General features: G+C 40.1%; 1 protein-coding gene across 11 annotated transcripts in view; it reads left to right on the top strand.

The window, feature by feature from the left end:
* The window catches only part of agrn (agrin), a 341,291-nt gene that overhangs the window by 228,691 nt on the left and 91,508 nt on the right, over window positions 1–21,092 (top strand). For 10 of the 11 annotated variants that reach the window (XM_077515073.1, XM_077515069.1, XM_077515070.1 and 7 more), the window contains 5 exons: window positions 4,955–5,176; window positions 12,332–12,529; window positions 12,735–12,935; window positions 19,750–19,892; window positions 20,212–20,317. The exons of the other annotated variant lie outside the window; for it this stretch is intronic. In XM_077515073.1, coding sequence (XP_077371199.1) covers window positions 4,955–5,176; window positions 12,332–12,529; window positions 12,735–12,935; window positions 19,750–19,892; window positions 20,212–20,317 — 870 coding nt within the window. The remainder of the gene's footprint in view (window positions 1–4,954; window positions 5,177–12,331; window positions 12,530–12,734; window positions 12,936–19,749; window positions 19,893–20,211; window positions 20,318–21,092) is intronic. 11 annotated transcript variants of the gene reach the window in all.

Genomic DNA, 21,092 nt, shown 5'->3' with positions numbered 1-21,092 from the left:
CATAATCATACACAAATTACACAATTACTCAAGTATTAAACTAGTACTAAAGCTCATCATTTTTTTTCAAAGTTGTTTTTCAGTAATGATTAGGGGTGTTAAAAAAAATCGATTCGGCAATATATCGCAATACTACATTGCGCGATTCTCGAATCGATTAAAAAAAAATCTAATTTTATTTAGTTATTTTTTTTAAGAGCTCAGAATTGTTCATTCGGTAGTCTTACCGATTCAACGTCTTATCATCATTGCCTTTTTTTTTTTTTTTTTTTTTTGTGTGTGAGAATCGATTTTTAAACTTCCATTTTTAATGGAAAAATATTCAACAAAACGTCTGACTTCGGGTTAGGATTCGCACCTTGAGCATGGAAGAATGTTATATGAACGGAACATTAAGCCTTAATATTTTATTTTAATGCTGTTGAAACATGAAACAGATTACAACATAAGACTGAAATTTCAGATAAATAAATAATACATTTTCACATAAATCTTACACTCTACAAGCTTACTGATTAGTATTTTCTAAATTTGAATGAAAAAAAATTGCAACAATCGACTTATAAATTCGTATCGGGATTAATCGGTATCGAATCGAATCGTGACCTGTGAATCGTGATACGAATCGAATCGTCAGGTACTAGGCAATTCACACCCCTAGTAATGATTATACACTGTCCTATGATTTGCATCACAAACCCACAGATAGCCACAATAACCCAAATTCTATATTTTACTATTCTATTTCAAGAACCAGATGAGATTGATCCCAGAACATTTTCCATGTAATTTTGGCATCTTAAGCCTAACGCAATACCACAGCCTCTCTGTTAAATCATGACTTGTGTTCATTTGTAACCAAGAGTCACCCCTTGAGCATTGGACTCCCAATCAGTTGCTGAACTTTGAGTGCGTACGTCAGCCTGAGTGCTGTTTTTCCTAATCAAGTTAATTTGAGGAAGTGCGGTGGGAAGCAGATTGACAGCAGGCAGACTGCCAGTCCACTTAACGTGGGCTTCGGGCGATCTTCCGCAAGCAGAAATTGGCGAGATGATTTGGGTCAGCAGGGTGTCAAAAGTGACTTGAGCTTGCTGCATGCTGCCGGGATGTGATGAAATCAAGCAAGTCAGCCACACATTTGCAAATTTGGTTTAATATAATTGCACTTTTACTCTTTGCTTCTATGAACATTCTCTCTTGACTTTGGTTGGCAGTACAATTAATGACATCAATTTTAAAATATTTTTGATTAATTGTAAGGCTTAACAGCTGAAAAGAAAAATGTTTACAGTAGATGATGTTCTTGGAAGTACAGAATCTTATTAGGAGCTTTGCTTTTTCCTGGTCACCTGATTCTAATCAGAATCCAATAAGGCAAAATCAAAACTGCACCATTGGCCAATCAAAAAATGTACTCTTGGTCTTAGTTGAGAAGCGCCTTGCCCCTCATAAGTATTCTGGAGTAGACAGACAACCCACAGGGTATGTCTTCTCCTTTATATTAATAGAGCCTTTTCCTTCACTGATATCACACGCGAATGTCTTTTAATGCAAAAGGGGACGAGGGATTTTGATCAAAGGCTGGCAAGTTAAAAAAACAACAACAACAAAAACAGACAAGGTGCTGCTTGCTGTGGATTGGCTGCATCCCACTGGAACGCTGGCTTGTAATGGGCTTGTAAGGTATTTCTCTCAGCCAGTTGGCCGCTGCAAGCGTCACCTGGAATGCGCCAATTCCACAGACTGCATAATACCAACAGGAACCGTTTGGACCCTCAGGGTGGAGGTTGGACTCCAATTACCTATGCATGAATTGAACAGCACTTACCCTAAATATTCCCCCAGCAATTAGGCAACATGTTACAGGAGTTTAATGGGACCGCACTATCCCCACTTGCCTGGTTTGCATATTTAGAACTTGAATAGTCGGGTTGCCAATTTATAATTCTTTTGGACTTACAGTGGAATTTCCCAAGTGCTGTTCCAAGGTCAGCTTTAACTGTACAGGCAATTTATGCTGTAACAGTTGAACAAGTGTACAATTGAGTTAACCGCTAAAACTAAAACGAAACAAAATTATTCAGTCATTGATTACGGATGTAAAAGTTATATTACTGTAAGTGGTATGTGTGCTACTTCATTCATCAATGTTGTTATTGTTCTTAAATGTCATACAAGTGTTAAAGCAAGTGAACCATGGAAAAATATTAAATCGTGTACTCACCCTTAACTTTGATGACACATCATGAGCCTGTAAATGGAGAATTAGTATGCCTGTATCTTATTTTATTTTGTAAGTTTAAATCTATAATTGCTAGGGATGTAACGATATGTAAACATCACGATACGATATCATGATATGAAGGTCACGATACGATAATTATCACAATATTGTGGGGACGTTGGCGATATTTAAAAAAGATCACAATATTTAAAAAAAAAGAGCTCATACTAAAAAAATCAACAACAATATTGTGCATTTGTACATAACAGCAATGCATATAAACCACCTTACAATCTCTAATAACAATATTGAGGCACTTGCTAATGCAAGCACACATTGATCACTTCACAAACAAATTAGGTTCCCCTTCATCTGACAATTAGCATAGATTTTAAACATAGAAGGCCAAAATATCCCTTATGAAAATTAAATAGCACTAATAAACTAGCCACTAGAGGGTGCTAGAACTGCACAAATGGAAATCAACCTGACTTTTTTAACAAATGTGTTCCTTTTAAATATTGTGAACATGATGACAACGATATTGTGGCAGTTTTAATATCGCAATATCACAATATTGCCCTTATCGTGACATTCCTAATAATTGCTTGCCTCCATCGCAGTAAGTTCATCACTTGTTTTTGAACTATACAACTTTAGCATTGCCATTCAGTGGTTGCTAGACCAAGATTCAAAGTGATGTGACACAGAATGTAAAATCCTTAACTTATAAGGTGGTACTAAATGGCGAGCAGAAGTCTTTATGAATGTCCTCTCACTTTCCATCGCTCTCACATTGGACTGATGCTTCAGCCTGTGGAGCGACAACAACAATGCCTTGGCTGAAGTGCCAAAGTATTTGGCTGTGCAAATGTTCCCATTCAGCTGTCACTTTCATGAATAAATAACTTGCTGCTTTGGTTCATTCTGTGACAGAAACACACAAACATGCATGAGGTGTTGGATTAAGGGTTTGGAAGAGGGCAAGTATTAAGAATACCATCCCACAGGACTTTGTTGAGAACACTCAAAAGCTCCTCTCAGAGAAAAAGGAAATCTTCAATTTCTTGGGGCGAGTCTTTTTTTTTTTGTCCCTGACATGCTCTCCCATTAATAAATCAGGCGGAAATTTTGCCCCTAGGAAGTAGTGTGTGATAAAAACATTTTGGGATTGAAATTCTTTTTATCTTTTTTTTACATGTGTGAAACAAAGTAAATGGGAGACCAAGGCGTTATCGCAGGCTGCGGTTGCTTGCAACTTTGGCTGCTGAACTTTTGCAGAGGCCGAAGTTAAGCTTAAGCTTGCGCGCTTTGAAAAGGGTTGCAGGGGAGTCATTCGTTTTCAAAGCTAGCCTGAATTCAACTTGTGCTAAACAGCTTACGTGTTTATATGCACCCCCAATGTCACAAATAATTTAGTAGCGACTAGACCACTTATATCAGCTCTCGGAAAACCCAAAACAATTGCATATGTTGGTGGCGAGAGGGTTACAAAAAGAAAAAAATTCTTTCCAGTTCAACCTAATCATTTCTATATAATTACATCTCATTGTGTGTGTCAGTTAATATGTGACATTACTGTAGTAAGAAGACAAAACAACCACTGTAGTACAAATCAATCATAAGACTCCAGCTATGCTAAGGAATGATGCTATTGAATCCCTTCATGGTCACACTAATGTTGGGCACTGGACAGCCTTACCTCCTTCAAACAAAAGCAACAAAGAATAAACAGACTGAAAATGAAGACTTTAGTCGCTCTGAGGCTTCACTGGCAATTTTTCATCAAGATTTATTTGCTGCTCTGACCTGTAGATGCACCACATTTGGCAGCGAGATCATCCTTCATGGCTGAAGGCTCTGATGAAAGTCGCATACTTTTGATGCAGAAGTGCACACCACCCCACCGTCAGACCTCAATCTAATATTTCAATTGACTGGTACGGTTTTAAAGAACTGATTGAGTCAGGGCGGGAGGCTGCAATCAAACGACAGGTCGGGTTTCCTACTCTCCTGATCAACTCAGGTCGTGTCTGCCCCACCTACACCCATCATCCGAGAAGTGTCGGTGTAGAATCCAGCCTTCGTTTTAATGAAGCTGTGCTGGAGTGTAAGCGGAGAGACTGGAGCAGACACCTCCCTGTGATGTTCACATTTCATATCTGCCTCTGCCCAGGAGCTTGCCGTTTTTAAATTATTAAGCCTCTTTTTTCTTTCTTTTCCTCATTATTATTATTTCTCTGTTCTGTATATGTTTTACTCTTTTTGGCTGAAGCCGTGGCTCTTGCCGAGATGCAAATGGAAGCCTTTGAAGGGGCACACTGTGAATGTCAATTAATCCTAGAGTTGACTTGCTAGCGCAACCATTGTTCGTAGGCTTTTTCATCTCTGCTGTGCCACAGGGCAGCTTTTTTTTTGTCTTGGCTCTTCTCCATGCCACCAGTTTGAATAGACTGCTCAAAGATTCAGCATGCAACAGGATAGTCACATAGGAAGAGAAATTACAGGAAGATGTGGCGGAACAGATAAGAGTGTGGTTTTGCAAAGTCATATTTCTGTCCCCCGCCCCCCCCCCGACATTCACTTATAAGAGTGCCCAGTGTGGCTGTACTCCAAATTGTCACCTTTGCCTGTTCTAAGACAAGACCATTCTCCAACCTCTACGTGAAATCACTAATCACCATCACTGTTCGATAATAACTTTCTGCCTTTTGGGTTGTTGGCCTTCAGATCTCCACACGCCGAGCCCCTGTTTGGATAAAGTGTGCCATCACGGCGCAGTGTGCGTGGTCAAAAACGATGAGCCCGTATGTGAATGCCTGGAAGCCTGCCCTCAAACATCAGACCCAGTGTGCGGTTCTGACGGCAGCAGTTACGGCAGCCCCTGTGAGATGCGAGCAATGGGCTGCGCTCTGCAGAAAACCATCCACATCCAGCATAAAGGACCCTGTGGTGAGTATTTGCATGTTTAAAGTGACATCACAGTCGTCAGGTTTCCCTCCAATTGTTTAGTTTTTTTTTTTTAAGTGAATTTACTGAAAATGTGCAAAACTGACCCTTTTGCTGTTTCCATCTGTTCTTCTTTAGCAAATTTTGAGAGGGGACTCCGCCTCTGTAAATGGTGGTATACACCATAGAGATGTGATCCACCAGTAATTTAAAAGAAGAAGAAGAGCGTCAATGATATTGTATGATTTTGCTTTTGTAATCCTTGATAAACCGTACCATTCCTTTGCTGTTTTCCATCTAAAATTGCATTAATATTTGCTGGTTTAATTAATTTCAAAAAGATTTCTGTTCGGCGTCCCCCCCCCCAAACATACCTTACTTTATCATCCGCCATTGTTTTGTGACTACAAACATACATGTGACATAATATCCGGTCAAAATGTGCGTTATGTATCTGGTCTTGTCAGCATTTATTCGCAAAACCTGTTTCCGTAGCCAACATTTTCATTTTTTCAATACGTTTCAAAATCTCCAAGCGTTTTTTTTTTTTTTTTTGCAAATTTTGAGCCCTTTTCCAAATTTGTAGCATTTCCATTTAGTTTTATTTTCACAGTTCTTGAAACTAGCTCACAGAATCAGAATGTTTGGGTTGTACAAATATGTACTAGAGTTAGTTGATTGGTATACTATACTGTACTATTTTTTTGCATTATAACATTTCAAAAAGATGTCAAAGATGACAAATTAATCCCAAAATTGTTTTCTAAAACTTACATAACAATTCAGTTTATTCTAATATTTACAAGTTTTTTAAATTACAAATGGCTATTTGTAGTGTAGTGGTTCATTCACATAGTAACTTTCTTTGCAGCTAATGTGGACTCAATTCGCATTCATTGCCCCATTCAAAATTTCCAGTGATTGAATGTAGATGTTCCAGGGATAATATGCCACTTACCCTATATCAGGGAGAAGCAACTAGCGGCTCGATTCACTTACCCACGGGAAAAAAAACACGAAAGATTTGAAAAGAACAAACAGTGTTATTTATTTGTTTATGTTTGTTTGTTTGTTTGTTTGTTTGTTTGTTTGTTTGTTTGTTTTTACAAGCCCAAAAAATCTTTAAAAAACACTGATAGACATTCAGTGTATGTTTCTGGCAGAAAATGGGTATGGAGTTGATGGGAAATCCTGGAAAAATTTGAAAAATCTCAAACTCTGAAAAATTATTGGAGGAAAAAAAAGGAAGGGAAAAAAAATCTGTGATTATGCAAATCTGCGGCTGCCGAACTGCGAATATGAAGGGATCAACTATAGTTTTAAGTTGTAATACCACCTTTCTCCACTAGATCGCAAACATGTCTTAGTCCCACTTCCACTGGGTCTGATACTGTTCTATACAATGCGAGTAGGCATAATACTGTTTTGCGGATTAGGAATAATATGATGGACAAACATACATCAATAATATTAAAATAACAAAAAAAATATACAGGAATAAACAAACCCCCAAACACAAAACAGCCTCAGTTCAAAACATCACCTGGGAATGGCAACAGATCCTGATGAACATGTTGATGATGCTTACTGATGCATAGACCAACTGTAAATGATTCCTACTACTACTACTATTGTCAGATCATGTTGCATTACAACACATTGTTTCAAAGGTATAGGGTATGTTCTCTAACAAAGGCCAAACTCTCGACTCTCAGCCTTTCTGTAGACTTAATTCCTTCTCTGACCTTTAAGTGTCGTGTTGCACTTTCGTCACCCAATCAAAGAGAACACAGAGCATACTTGTGTGTAATTGGCTACATGAGTCACTTGGCATTATCTGGCTCTGTCGGCACATCAGCTAATCATTAGCTCACAGGGGACAATGGAGCTTCAAGTAGAACAAATATCTACAGATCCACTTTGCAGACACACAGTCCCAAGAAGAGATTTACAGCTTGTTAAAGCCAGTCAGTGAATACTCTCGATGCCATCTTGGCAGGCCAATTATCCCACAGGCTCCATTGGTGATTGAGTATTTTCTTTCTTTCTTCTTTTTTTTTTTGTCCTCTCACTTCACACTCACACACACACGCACACTGAGCTAAAGTACGGCAGTTATCGTGCTCCACACCGCGCCCCCAACCCCCTCACTCAATATCCCGTTCACAGCGTTTTACTATGATGGATTTTTGCTCTGCATATTTTGAAAAGAATATCTTGGAGAATAAGGCTGCAGACGGCCAAGTGGAGTGATCAATACAGCTGGATAATTCTCACTTTTCAGGTGTGGCATCACATTCACCTTAAATTTGGAACCATTTTGTGTGATTGTTCGCTAGACCATTTGTTTTGCAACATGAGGAAATGTTTGATGTTTTCCCTGCACTGATGAGATAACAGGGATTTTGTCGCCAAGGTCTAACACTCGATGCCTGCCTGTGTAAGGCATCACTCATATTCCATTGATGGCTCTCTATAAATTGAAACTTGTGTGTCTGGTATCATGGCAACAGAAAATGAAACTAGTCCTCACTGAAGGGCCGACAGGTTGACACCAATGGTGCCAAGCCACAGGTAAATGGCATGTTTCTGCACTCAGATGAATAATTGTTTATCTGACAAAGCAACAGACCAGTGAGAAATCCAGCCCAGTGGATGGTTGGTTCTTTGCTTTTTGGCAGAATAGCCATAAAAAAAAAAAATAAAAAAAAAATGCTGAGCCATCGGTTTGCCAGGAATTAGCCATCTGTGGAACGATGGCCGTGATCATGAGAGTTATTTTTGGGATGTTTGCACAGCTTCATTCAGCACAATCACAAATGATGCCCTGTAATCTCAGCCAATTATAACAGGCTATTCCCTCCACGAGCAGTGTTTATGAGGCAGAAAGGGAGGAATGGAATTAAATATACAGTGGAACGTCAGTTTACAAACAACCCTGTTGAAGAACTGTTCCTTTTCTGAACAAAATTTTATCAAATTAACTTTGTTAACGCACTATTTTGGGTGCACCAACTGTCTTGTCATAGCCATAAATGACACCAACATATTGCACCACATAGTGTGTCACACATTTCAGGTACCTTTTTTTTTTTCCTCTCTCTAAATTAGCCCTCAGTGTGGCTATGAAGAAAGTGAGGCCTGCTAACGAGAGTTTTATAATAAGATTACCAAACGTCCTGGGTTGAACGCAAGCTGAGCTTTCTCGTACTTATACTTACAGTGTTCTAATACATATACTGTAATACTTTGTTTAGCTGTGTTGAACTGTCAGCCAAGATAGCATTTAACATTAGCTAAAGTAATAATAAAAGCCTGTTCCGTTGAATTTTAAGCAAAAGATGGATGGATGGATGGATGGATGGATGGATGTTTTTTGTTCATATATTCAGGAGATGTGAAAAAATATGTAAGCTAGCAGATTTCCATGAAACTGTATAAAATGTAGCACCTGCAACAAACAAGAGCCAAAGAAATTATTGTTGCAATCCCCAACTATGTAGTTACAATAGCTATCAGTTTTGGTCCACTTGCATTTGCTCCAAATGCAGTTGAGCAAAGTGAATCACGAAATGGTATATCTTGGTTGCTTCCTTTATCATAATGCATACACTGTTAATATATATTAGCATCTATATCTACATCTATATAGCGTCTTTAACACAGGGCCACTGTTTGAAATGATACAGTTAGTGTAACAAATTCATGAAAAACTAATCGCAAGTAGTGCTTCACATCCACCTTCCCTATCAAGTTTTATGTGGCCTCCTGCTTGTTTGTGTGTTTGTGGTGTGCTCATGTTAGACTCCAGTGTGATTGTATTCCTATCCCAGAGGGCTGTGAAAAAAAAAAAGTCAGTTGTCTGTATGACTCAGGTGCAACCTTATAACATTATGAATGACATTTTTTATTATTCTTAAGATTTCAACTCCCCAATCTCTCTCGCCCCCTAAAATCCACTCCCCACTGTCATTTTTAGTGGTGGGTGACCTCGCCACCTTATCTCGGTGGGCTGGGACAGAGGCGGTTGGTTAATAAACGCCTCAGCTGGATATAACAGTCACCTCAGGAACGAGGTCGTTCGTATGGCTTTAGCCAGACAGATAGAGCTGATATGCCTGATTGATGTGCGAATAGGAAAAAATAATCTGCACCACAACAGATTTTTTTCCCCTACCGCTGGTTTTACACATAGGTGAGTATGTTATATAAATCACAACAATAGCATGAAGAAATACAACAACAGCAGTTCAGTACTTGGCGTAGACCACTAATAACAATTTTAATCACCTAACATTCTATCAAACTTAAGATTTTAGAAACACTGCATCTTTTGAATTTTGGGAAGGGCAGTGATTGATGTACCATGGAATAACAAACAGATGAAAAAACAAACACATTTTGTTAATGGAAGAGATCTTAAATGAAGGTATTAAAATATATTAGAGGGTATAAAAGAGTATTTGAATTAGTTTCACCAATGTAGTTCAATCTGTGGTGTGTTCAAGGCCACTTTTCTACCAGCCTGCCCAAAACTAAAGCCCTTTGCCACCAAATAGAAGAAAATAATCAGAGTGGGATCACTAACATCAGAGGTTTCCAATTGAGGCCCAGGGACTTTCAAGGGCACCTTGATGAACTCTAGAGGGTATTAAAGGAACTGAGCATTGTGGGAACACCTGTGTTAAATGCAGCATGAAAATCACAGATGCTATCATGGGTTCTTTTTTGTATCGTTAAGCCCAGCATCTTTGTTTGTTGCTGTTGCATTAAGAAGCCAATTTAAATCTACATGTAGCAGAATCAAAACTCAAGTTTCTCAAATTTTGGTTATGGACATAGGCATAGACACACGAATATCAAACTGTTAGTTGATAATGCAGTTGACATTTACATATATTGCAATACTTCTCTAATCCGATTGTCTATGTAGCCCGAACATTTTCCAGACAAGAAATGCTACAATAACCCAACTTACTTAACCAACAATAAAGTATTCTTAGGTTCAAATCTACATGCATATAAAATTTTCCTGCTGTTTTTGATTCTGTTAACTGACGGGTATTCTGTTTTGATTCATTTATTAGATTGCTTAAAGTTATTGGTTTCTGTATATTTAAGGTGAAACAATGTCTTGCTGTTTCACCGGTTGTGCTTGTATTGGTTTTACTTTTTTTCTTTTATCTGAGGCTGAGCTCTGGACAAGTTCTCCCAAAATAGCGAAAACTACAAGCTCGAATAGGCCTGACAATCAAGTAATCATGATGAAAACATGTCGAACTGCTCTTGCTGTAAAAAGTGGCTGTCCTTCAATCTGATGTGTTTGTGATGCATTTTATATTGAGGATAAGTCCTCATGGAGAGGCAGCTGAGGGGCAGAGCGGCTGATAAAAAGGCAAGTCCACTATCGGGATGCACACCTGATAACGGACAATGCTCACCGTCAGGATCATCACTTCCTGATTTATGTCTGCACTGACCTGAGAGTAGCTATGATACCAGTTCTAATTTGAATACTATAACATTACAGTGAACCCCCATTTATTCCTGTGGATATGTTCCAGACCCACCTGAGATAAGTAAAAATCTGTGATCTAGAGTAGCATATAGTTTTACCCTTCCCAAATGCTCTAAAAATATTAAAATCGTTAAAACATAACCGTAACTTCTTAAGACATATTCTTTAAAGTAACCCTTAGTGCCTTTTCTCATGCCCTTCCTAAGAAATGTGTGACTATATAATAGTATAGCATCACTTTGAAGAAACGAAAATTGTTCAAAAAACAATCATAGCATGCTTGCCTCAAACTGTCCATTTGTCACTCACAGATTAAATTTACTGTGAAATAGACCCATAAACAAAAGAGAATTAAATATCCTTCCTTTTTATTCCACTAATTCCACTAAAATCCACGGAGGCAGCAGCTTTAGCAGGGAAGCCCAGATGTTTCTCTCCCCAGCCACTTCATCTTGCTAGTCCAGTGGGATCCCAGGGCGTTCCAAGGCCTGCCACGAGACATCAACTCTCAGCATGTCCTGGGTCGTCCACGGGGCACCGGGCCCGGAACACCTCATTAGGAAGGTATCCAGGGCACTTTCCAACCAAATGCCCAAGCCACCTCATCTTAATCCTCTCGTTGCAAATGTTTTTTTATCCAGTATCCAGGGCACTTCCTAACCAAATGCCCAAGCCGCCTTAACCTGATCCTCTCATTGCAAATGTTTTTTTTGTTTTTTTTCCCTGTGGTCAGGACCCACAGCTCATCACCACAAGTGATGGTGGGAAAGTAACTCAACCGTTAAAACGAGAGCTTTGCTTTTCGGCTCAGCTCCATCTTCACCACAACAGACCAATGCAGAGTTTGTGCCACTGCATATGCCACACCAATTCGATATCCCGCTCCATTCTTCCTTCATTCATGAACAAGACCCCAAGATACTTAACCTCCTCCTCTTGGGGCAGGATCACATTCCCAACCTTTTCTGACTGTGGAGTGGACCATGGTCTCAGATTTGGAGGTGCCGATTTTTATCCAAATTGCTTCACACTCGGCTACAAACCGTTTGATTGAAAGTTTGAGATTGTGGCTAGAATAATCCAACAACAAAAACATCATTTACAAGAAGCGGAGATGCTATACTAAGAAAATCCTTATGTTTAGTATGAGTAACAATAATATCCAACTATCCATCATGATATTTAATTAGCTGTGTAAGGCTATCCTGAAACACAGCCATTAGTCCAATCTGTTCTTGAAAATGCTCTCGAGGCTGATACATGGACTGTGTCGTGTTTTCCTGAGAAAATTCAAAACTTTTCTGTTTGTGAGTTGGGACTTTTTATAGAGCCTAGGTAGTTCCAAATGTCTTCACTGAAGCCAACACTGCTCTTGGGAATTGTCAGGACTCTTTTCATCCCTGTCCTTAGATCTGAATCTCAACAGTGTATTTCTGTAAAGAACTTCTCTCTCTTTTTTTTTTTTCCTCAAATGAACAGCTTGCCTCAGGTAGACTCTAGTTGTGTGTTACTATATCAGTGTGGAATATCAGCATTTCTCTATTTTTAGATCATTTTTACTACTTTGTTACATTGAGAACACACCCATTGTTATGAAAACTCAAGAGCCATACACTGAATATGATTGTATTTCCTTGTAGATGAGGCCTGTGCCAACTGCTCTTTTGGAGCAATCTGCGATGCCCAAAGTGGACAGTGTGTTTGCGCAACAGAGTGTGTGGAGTCCCACCAGCCCGTATGCGGGAGCGATGGCACGACCTATACCAGCGAGTGTGAGCTGCATGTGCGGGCCTGTAAAAAACAGATGGACCTGCGAGTGGTCAGCCAGGGAGAGTGCAGTAAGTAGTGCATGGTGTTACTCACTCAACCGATTATGTATGAATCCTTTAGGGATGAAAAAAAAAATCATTATTAAATGAACAGTCCTCTAGGTACAATATGTTTATTGTCAGGTTTTGTGTGTGCCCTGGAAAACTCCTAATAATGGCGAGCTTCACAGGCACAATGCATCTTTCTTCTCTTGTGTGTGTGTTTTTTTTTCAGAAACTTGTGGCAACACTGTGTGCTCCTGGGGTGCCCGCTGTGTCCAAAGTAAGTGCGAGTGCCCGCCGTGCTCCGGTGAAGCGTTCTCTCCGGTGTGTGGAAGTGACGGCACCACCTACGAGAACGAGTGTGAACTCCGCCTGTCCTCATGCATGCAGAGGAAGAGAGTCGATGTGGCGAAAGCTGGCAGCTGCGATGAAGGTAGGAAATGGACTTTGAAATAGCGCAATTATGTTAACCAACCGGCCGTTCAAGTTGTGTAATCATCTTAATCAGCTGACCTGACGTACAGTATTCAGTCATCTGTGCCTTTTTTGCTAATGGGCTCACATGCCACCCACCGCATGCTAATGAACTGGAGTAGGGAGAATGAGCTGGAACTGTGTACCATAAATAAAGCCCATCTTGGGGAATGGCAATTAATTCTGGCTGATTAAAAGCAGGTCATTTGGACATTTATAAATAATTTTGTCATGCTTTGCTTCTTTTGTTGTGTGAATTCAGAGATTTCAGCACATGCACAATGCTGGCTTGTATCTAAAAATATGTTGAAACGGCCATAATTGGAGCCCAATCATTCACTGGATTTCAACTCAATCTAAAAAAAATATATATATGAGCTCAATCTTCCAAATGAGCTAATATTTTTCTCAACCACAGGATAATAACAACCAGCATGGCATACAAAGTGCTGCACATTAACAAGATACAAAAACCAGACAGATCAAACAACAAATTAATAAAATATAAACAGCTAACACCATCATTCTGAGTCAAAAGCCAAAGAATAAAAACGTGTTTTAAGATGAGTTTTAAAAATGGACAGAGGCAGGGCTTGCCTAACATTTAGCGAGCGGTCATTCCAAAGTCAATGGAAAAGGCTCGGTCCCCTCTGAGTCGATGCTTAGTTGTCAGTACCTCCAGTACCTGAATTGACACACCAGGAAGATGCGTTGCGGTGGAGGTAATGTGGAGCGAGACAATATAAAGATTTTAAAACAAATAAAAGATTCTTAAAATGAACTCTAAAATGACCTAGTGAAGATATGTCAGAATTGTAGTTATGTGCCTCTTCTCGGACACTCAATGAAGCAACAGGATCTTCTTGTAGATGAACTGATGATTTTCTGGAGACATTGAAGGGGAAAAACTCAGTTTGTTGTTTGAGTTTGAAATATATTTAGTGACACCAGTCCTGGACCTTTCTGACAAACCTCACGAAAGGTGGACCAACAGTTAAAATGTTCCTTTTACTTTTACTTTTGCAGTATTTTCTAGGCGTCTTTTCTTTCCTGACCTCCTTCATTCCTTCGGCATAGTGTTGCTTTTTATTCTTGCATCTTTACTTGCAAACCTCTACCTTCACTGAAACCTTCTCATAAGCCTTCCCTCTTTTGTTACTGCCTTCTCTTTCCTTTCTTCTTTCCTCTCAGAGGAGCATTTTCCCGTCATTTTTTCCTTCGTTACCATCTTTCTTTCTTACTCCCATATTTCTTTCCTTGCTACCTTTCTTCCCTCAGTCTGTTTTGTATTCATGCATCCGTCCATCGCTTAAGCATGCTCTTATACCTTTCTTAGTACCTTCTTTACACCCCAGATCTGTTTTTCTTTATTCTTTCCTGACTTCCTTCATTTTCTCCTACTCTCCTTTTTTCTTCAATCAAAGTTGCTATTTTATTTTACAATCCTTGCTATATTTAACACTACTTTTTGACTTCATTCCTGTGGTACAAATCCCATGTCTTTGTCCTTTCCTCAAATTATTTGACGTTATTTACGGTTCTTGTAAAAATACAGTAAATATGTGATTTTAAAATGTGTTTTCAGTATCTCCCTTTTGGCCTCCCTGTATGTAAAAGCAAAGCAATCAATTGAGCATGGAAACTGTTGCTGATCTTTATTATCAGGACCTATTTTACAACTATTGTGGTCGTTGGTGTACAAACATGCAGGATCATAAACAATTGGACAACAGTTTATTGTAGTGTTTGAAATATTAAAACTGAACCGAATATTGTCAGCGGCTGAATCTGTTTAACTGCTGTTCCTTGATTTGCCGTGCAATTTCACTATACTCTTATAGTGAATGACCATCAATTTGTTTTTGCTCTGACTAATAAAGTGGGCTCTTGTTTCTGAATCGTTTTAGACGCACTGCTATCCAATTATTCTTTCCTAGTGCATTTTGCATAGTTCTTAAGCCCGTAGCTCAGTCTGTCGTTCTCGTGTAGTGTTGTATTTTCAATGAATTAGATCTAATTCAGTAAGCAAATCATATCAGGATCAGCGCTGACAGAGCTGGACGGCGATATCACATTCCCTTCCTCAAGCGCGACTCTGCGGGGAGCAACGAGCTGTCCTCTGGCTGTCATGCAGATGGTGGCACGCCGTTCCCCTCGCGGCTTGTGGGTGATCACAGCAAGCAGACAACGTGTGAAGGGGAGCAGATTACTCCTGCCAGCAGGAGGGTTGGGTGGTAGCTGCGGTGAAGAAAAGAGGGGGCAGGTGGAGGATGGTGCAAATAGACACGAGATGAATCCACTTCCATTTCTACAGCTTGCCAGGGGTGTTTCTTTTCTTTGCTTTTTTTCCCCCACTTTCTCCGACACCCCGGGTTCCTTCATTGCCATTGTCTACCACATCGGCCGGGGGGCCTGTGAGGCGACTAATGATGCCAAAGCCTCTTGTGGTAGATTTAACATCATTTCATTGACTGAGAGAGTGACCTTTTTTGTATGTAGAGCGTGAAGAAATGCGCAAGTGTGTCCCCCCGCATCACACTCTGGCATTCATCTCCCGCTCCATCCACAATGTCTGCTAGTGGCCCGGCATCAGCCAGACAGACCTTCGCCTCCCCCGAGGGTCGCCACTCTAGGTCGTGCTGCCTGATGGTTTAGTTTTTCTATTTCATTCTACGCCTAGTTCATACTGTCCCCGAGCATCCGCCACTTTCCATCATTTGCTCATTTTCATTCAGAGGCTTACACAATAGAATCTTGTCTCTTTTTTGTGTTCTCTCACCGCCGCCTGCCTTGTCGCCCACTCTAGTCTCTCTCCATTTTGCACTCTTTTCTATCAAAAAATCAGGCCCCTTGGGAAGAAAAATGGTACAGACAGCACTTGAATTGGCTGTGATCGATAAAGTTATACAGGGAGAAGCACAAGGCATGTCTTTCTTGTTTGGTCTTACAAACCCATCTGCAGTAACACTGCACATTAATATTGTTTAGATCTTAGTCAGTCACTCAGGCAATTAGTTAAGATGGGCATAAACTATGCAAATTAAGTTTCTTTCCAGCCTGTTTCCTGCCCCACAGTTTTTCAATCCAAGTCATTTACAAGCCTTGGAAGTCATCATCCGTTTTGCATTTCACATGTGACATGGAGAAAAGTTGGCATCTCATGACCACCCGATGACTTTCTGCCATAGATAGAAGTTCATTGCTTTGTTGTTAGCGTTTCTTTTAGCATTAGCATACGGAGTCCAGAGTGTCTCCTTCCTTATTCGTTTTGACAGCCAGCAACAGTTAGAACTAGATGACAGTGTGAGCAGTTGAGCCATGTCTCAGTCCGCCTAAAAAAGTGTTAGTACTGCAATAGTAATCTTTGAATTTTTGTTGGTTGTGATTACATTAGTGCGGTCTGAATTGGTTTGATGATGGCAATAGTTTTAGTCTAGAACAGGTCATTTCAATTTGCAGGAGAAAGGAGAAATTATTTTCAAATACCTACAAACAAATTGGAGGTCGACCAGCGTCTCAAGATCGTGCTTAATTCTGGAAGTTCCACAGTGGGCACAGCAAGTTAGGCTGGCAGGCATGCAGGGAGGTGGCTAAGTCATCCATGATTTATTACACCATTATCTAGCTAAACGTATCACTTTCACAAAATTCCAGTGGCTGTTTGAGTCAGAATGAAGCTGCCCCCCCAAAAGGCCAGTCCTGTAGTCTTAGGTCCATTGCATGCTGAAATATGAACGTACAAACACATCCTACTATCATAGTTGAAAAATTGTTTAACCCATAATTTAGCTGCTGGATGAGTCTCGTGAGCCATTTCCTTTGCACTCGATCACAGAATAAAATCCCAGAGACTATATTTGCTCACTCTGCTACAGACAGCAAAGCTACTCATCTAATACAAATGTACCCACTTCTTATACTTCAAATCTAGGATAAGACCAGGGAAGAGGTTCTTTTAAAAAAAAAAAATCCTCTTTAGTTTTGCTTGACAGAAGCAAGGGTGGTAAGCATAAAATGGACCTTGTTTTCTCTCATCTTTAATTTTGCAGGAATGAAAAATTACAGTGTCCACTCTGTCCACCTTACAGGAGAATTTATCACCTGTTTAATTTCACACTCGGGTTGGCCTGGCTTTAGTGTCTTTCACCACTTGGGAAAAGTAGCACGTGAGAGCAGTGTATGACCTACACTGGGGGTTAAAAGGCAATTGTCGTATGAAAATGCCAACGGAAGACCTTAACTGAAAATTACAAAAAAAAAACATTATTCCTAACACCACACTATAACTTAATATCTAGATATCATGCCTTGTCTGAAATATACCTGCCTGAAGACGGGAGTTGCTACAAAGATGAGCAGTTTTACACATTTTGGGAATTTCTTAGTTCAGTACAAGTATTTTCCTAACCTTATTGTATACATATAGTATAGTTGCAATAGTGCTTCAGTTTACTGTTTACTGACTGTATTGGAGCTACAACAAGCAATTAGAGGCATTTGCATTTCACCGATAAAACATGCCACAGTGTTTTGGACCTCAGCAGACTGAATGACCTGACTAATGTGGTCAAGCAGTCACATCCGCCTCTATTATTTCCTTGTCTATCGCTTCGACACTCTTGAAGACATTTCAGACAAAAACATCCTCCTCTATTATTGACATTGTCAAATGCTCAAAATGATTTTTTTCTCCCCTCTGCGTATTTTGTATGCTATTTATTTCCTCTCCCTCTCCTCACCACTGAATCTTAATAGAGCTCCCTTTGCTAAATAGATGGAGGGTTTTGACTAGATTGAGTAACAGTAACTGGATGGGCAATGCAGAGAGCTGATGTAGTCATCTTGGCCGGGCACACATTAATTGAAAGGTTCTCCAGCTGCATGGTGGGCACATCAGAGAGCAAAAGCTAATTAGGACTCCCCCGTTCGCCTTTCACTTTTCTATATTCCATTCCTGTGTCTTATCTCTTCTATTTATTTGTCTGGGAGAAGGAGGCTTGAGCGGAATACCAATTGGCTTCGTCTGCATTTCTCTTTTATTGTGTACTGCTGAGCTTGCGTACACCGGCGCAGGGGCAAGTGGCCAACCCTGGAATGCCTCTGCTTTTATTTCTTTCTCTTTCTGCTCATTTGACTTGTTATAGAATGTACTTGGGAGAATGTTGTATAACTCCAGAATTCCCCAAATTAGAAGGTCGAACTCGCATATAAGGTTACATTAATGATGGCTAAGCTTATTCAGAAATTTCTGTGGATTTTGTGAATTCCATTCCACAACTTTCCTTCGTGAAATCTTGCTCATTGTATGTGTCCGACTATTTACCAAATGCGCCAATGTATAAATGGTAGTGGTGCAACAGATCATCAATGATCCGTGGTCGATATGCAACAGGCCCCACGATTCGGATCACGCCTATGGATTGGTTGGTGAGGGGGTGGGGGTGGGGTGAGTGAACAAAAAACAACGTGCGCATTCACAATCGATACCATTCTGACATGTCAAGAACGCTAAAACGTACTCAATGTAACACGCTAAGCCTAATTTAAAAAAAGTTTAGAAAATACAATAATGCATTGACGGCAATGCAAATAGCCATAGTACACTTTTACTTCTTTTTTTTTTAATTTAATGGAAAACAAAGACAAAGTACTATTTCACTTTTTTTTTTTTTTCCGATCCATGACTCAAATCCGTGATCTGATCCGAACCGTGACTTTTGTGATCCGTTGCACCACTAATAAATGGTCTTCAAAACTAACTCTGCATACCACAGTTACTTTTTTTTTTTTTTTTTTTTTTGTGCCGCATTGAAAGCTTTTAGTTGGATGTTTCCCTTTTCTGTTTTGAATAACAAATTTGTTTCAAATGAACTTTGTGTTTCCCCCTTGGGTGCTTCTTATGCATACGCTCTCCATCTGACATTCCCTCCATCTTTTCCAAGCTGACTGCTTTCATTCCTTGCCTTCACACGCTTTCACCTATCGCCCCTCAGGAGTTTTACTCGAGGTTTGTTGTTTCTCCTAAACGAGTCCCCAAACAATCCTGCAGCTTCACTTTCTTCCCTCTCCGTTGCCGTTTTTAAGACTTGGATTTATCACCGTGTGCTAAAGTTTATACAGCAGCTGCAACAGCAGTTTTGTGATCCCACCGGTCGCGGTCATGGTCTGAATTATGGGGCGTTGTTCAACATATGGCCAACCTGAGCACCTCGTTGACTTATAGAAGTGAACCAATAAAATTTCTTCCAAGGTCACTATGAAGGATCTACTGGGACAACTTTCTTCCAGGGTCTTGGGAATTTAATTAGAAATTAGGAACTCAATTGCCTCAGTGTTGTATTTAGTTAAATTCTCATATCTGAAAGCAGGCAGCTATCAAGCTCGCCTTTCCACCATTTTTTTCTGCACAGCTGGTGGCCAAGCTTGTTTCTGTGGATTCTCTGAACTCAAACACCATCAGTGGCAGGGCGCTCGATTTGTTTCAAATTCATTTCCCCACTAGAAAACAAGTATTAACCCGCTCCAGGGGTTGGATTTAGGTTGTGAGAGAACTTTTAATGACTGCACAGGTACTGTATTAACAGTTAATCTCCTTGAAAGTGTTAGTTTGAGAAAGAGTAACAGTGAAATGTATTGAAACTTACCTGAATTACTTCCTCTTTTCCATATTATAACTCATACAAGCCTTTTCAGCAAGAGTCACACATTGGCTGCTATCTCACCTGTCTGTTTCTATGCAAATTAACACAATACCTATGATAATTGTCTTGCAGACTGTGGCTCAGGAGGGTCCGGGTCTGGCGCGGAGAGCTGTGAACAGGATCGCTGTCGCATGTTTGGAGGCTCTTTGGACGAAGATGCCGAAGAAGACCGATGTGTGTGCGACTTCATGTGCCACACTGTGCCTCATATCGAGGTAATGATTGTTTTTTGTTTTTTGAATAGGTTGTGAACTAAATTGGTTCACCAGTCAAGCTAGATTAAAAAATAAAAAACAATTTGTCAGATTGTTGCCAATTTAGATGGCCTCGTGTTGTTTATTTAACCGCTAATTGTTCAAATATATTATATATTGACTACTTAATAGCTTGCCGATACAAACTCAAATTATTATTCTAAATGATAAATAAATGGTCACTTTTTTTTTGTAAAATCCTACCCCAATGTTATAATAAACACAGACATCAAAAGTATTTATGATTGACATTGTGGATTTCTCTGTGTTTCACATGAAGGTTTGTGGTTCAGATGGGAAAACTTATAGCAATGAGTGCGAGCTGAAGAAGGCCAGATGTGAGAGACAAGAGCAGTTGACAGTTCAGCACCTGGGATTGTGTGCAGGTCTGTTTATCCCCCCACTGCATCTCCAACATTCATTGTCATTGACATCCCGCATCTCTCGCTCTCTCATGCCATCCATTGATGGGGACGGATTAGTAGATGTCTTTGCTGTGTTTGGAATGTAGTCTATAAAACTGTACTCTTGAAAAGTATTGAGAATTTTAAGATGGATACGATCCATGAATTTAATGTAATTCACAGGAATACGGTGACAGCCGTTGGAAATAAGCATTTTGATTTGCACCTACTACGTAGGCTGTACATCAACTTTGGATTCTGCCTAAGGGATCAACACCCTCCCGTTGTCTGCTACTGTGTTTATGTGTTAGATGAGTCAGATCGGCCGCTAAACCGCGTAGGTCGCCGTCGTCCTCCTCCCAAAGTTAAATTGAGTGCGCCGTTTAGCGTGTGACTGGGAGCAGAGCAAAAGCCACTTAAGGGATTTCATGTGATCATTTCAGCCTGTTTGATTCCCCGTGGGAATAAAAGAGAGTAAGATGGAGAGAGAGGGAAAATTGCCGGTGTTTTCACACCCATCCCTCGAGATTGTTCTGCTTCCTAAGCTGGCCTCTTTGGGCCCTGACTGTCACGCTTCTCTTCCATCCATGGATAATCAATCCCTTTTCCAAAGAACCTTCCTCGGGCTCATGAGCGCCGGGCTCTGCTCTCCCATTGGCCGATGGTATGGAACTTGATGTTTGGAGATTTCACTGGCCTTCACATTAGCTATGTTGAGAGAAACTTCATTTGACCTCAAATACTAAAGAAGCATCAC

This window comes from Festucalex cinctus, chromosome 2 (genome assembly GCF_051991245.1).
Source record: "Festucalex cinctus isolate MCC-2025b chromosome 2, RoL_Fcin_1.0, whole genome shotgun sequence".
Taxonomy (NCBI): Eukaryota; Metazoa; Chordata; class Actinopteri; order Syngnathiformes; family Syngnathidae; genus Festucalex; species Festucalex cinctus.
Note: the sequence above shows the minus strand (reverse complement) of the source record. Positions and strands in the feature narration are given on the sequence as shown.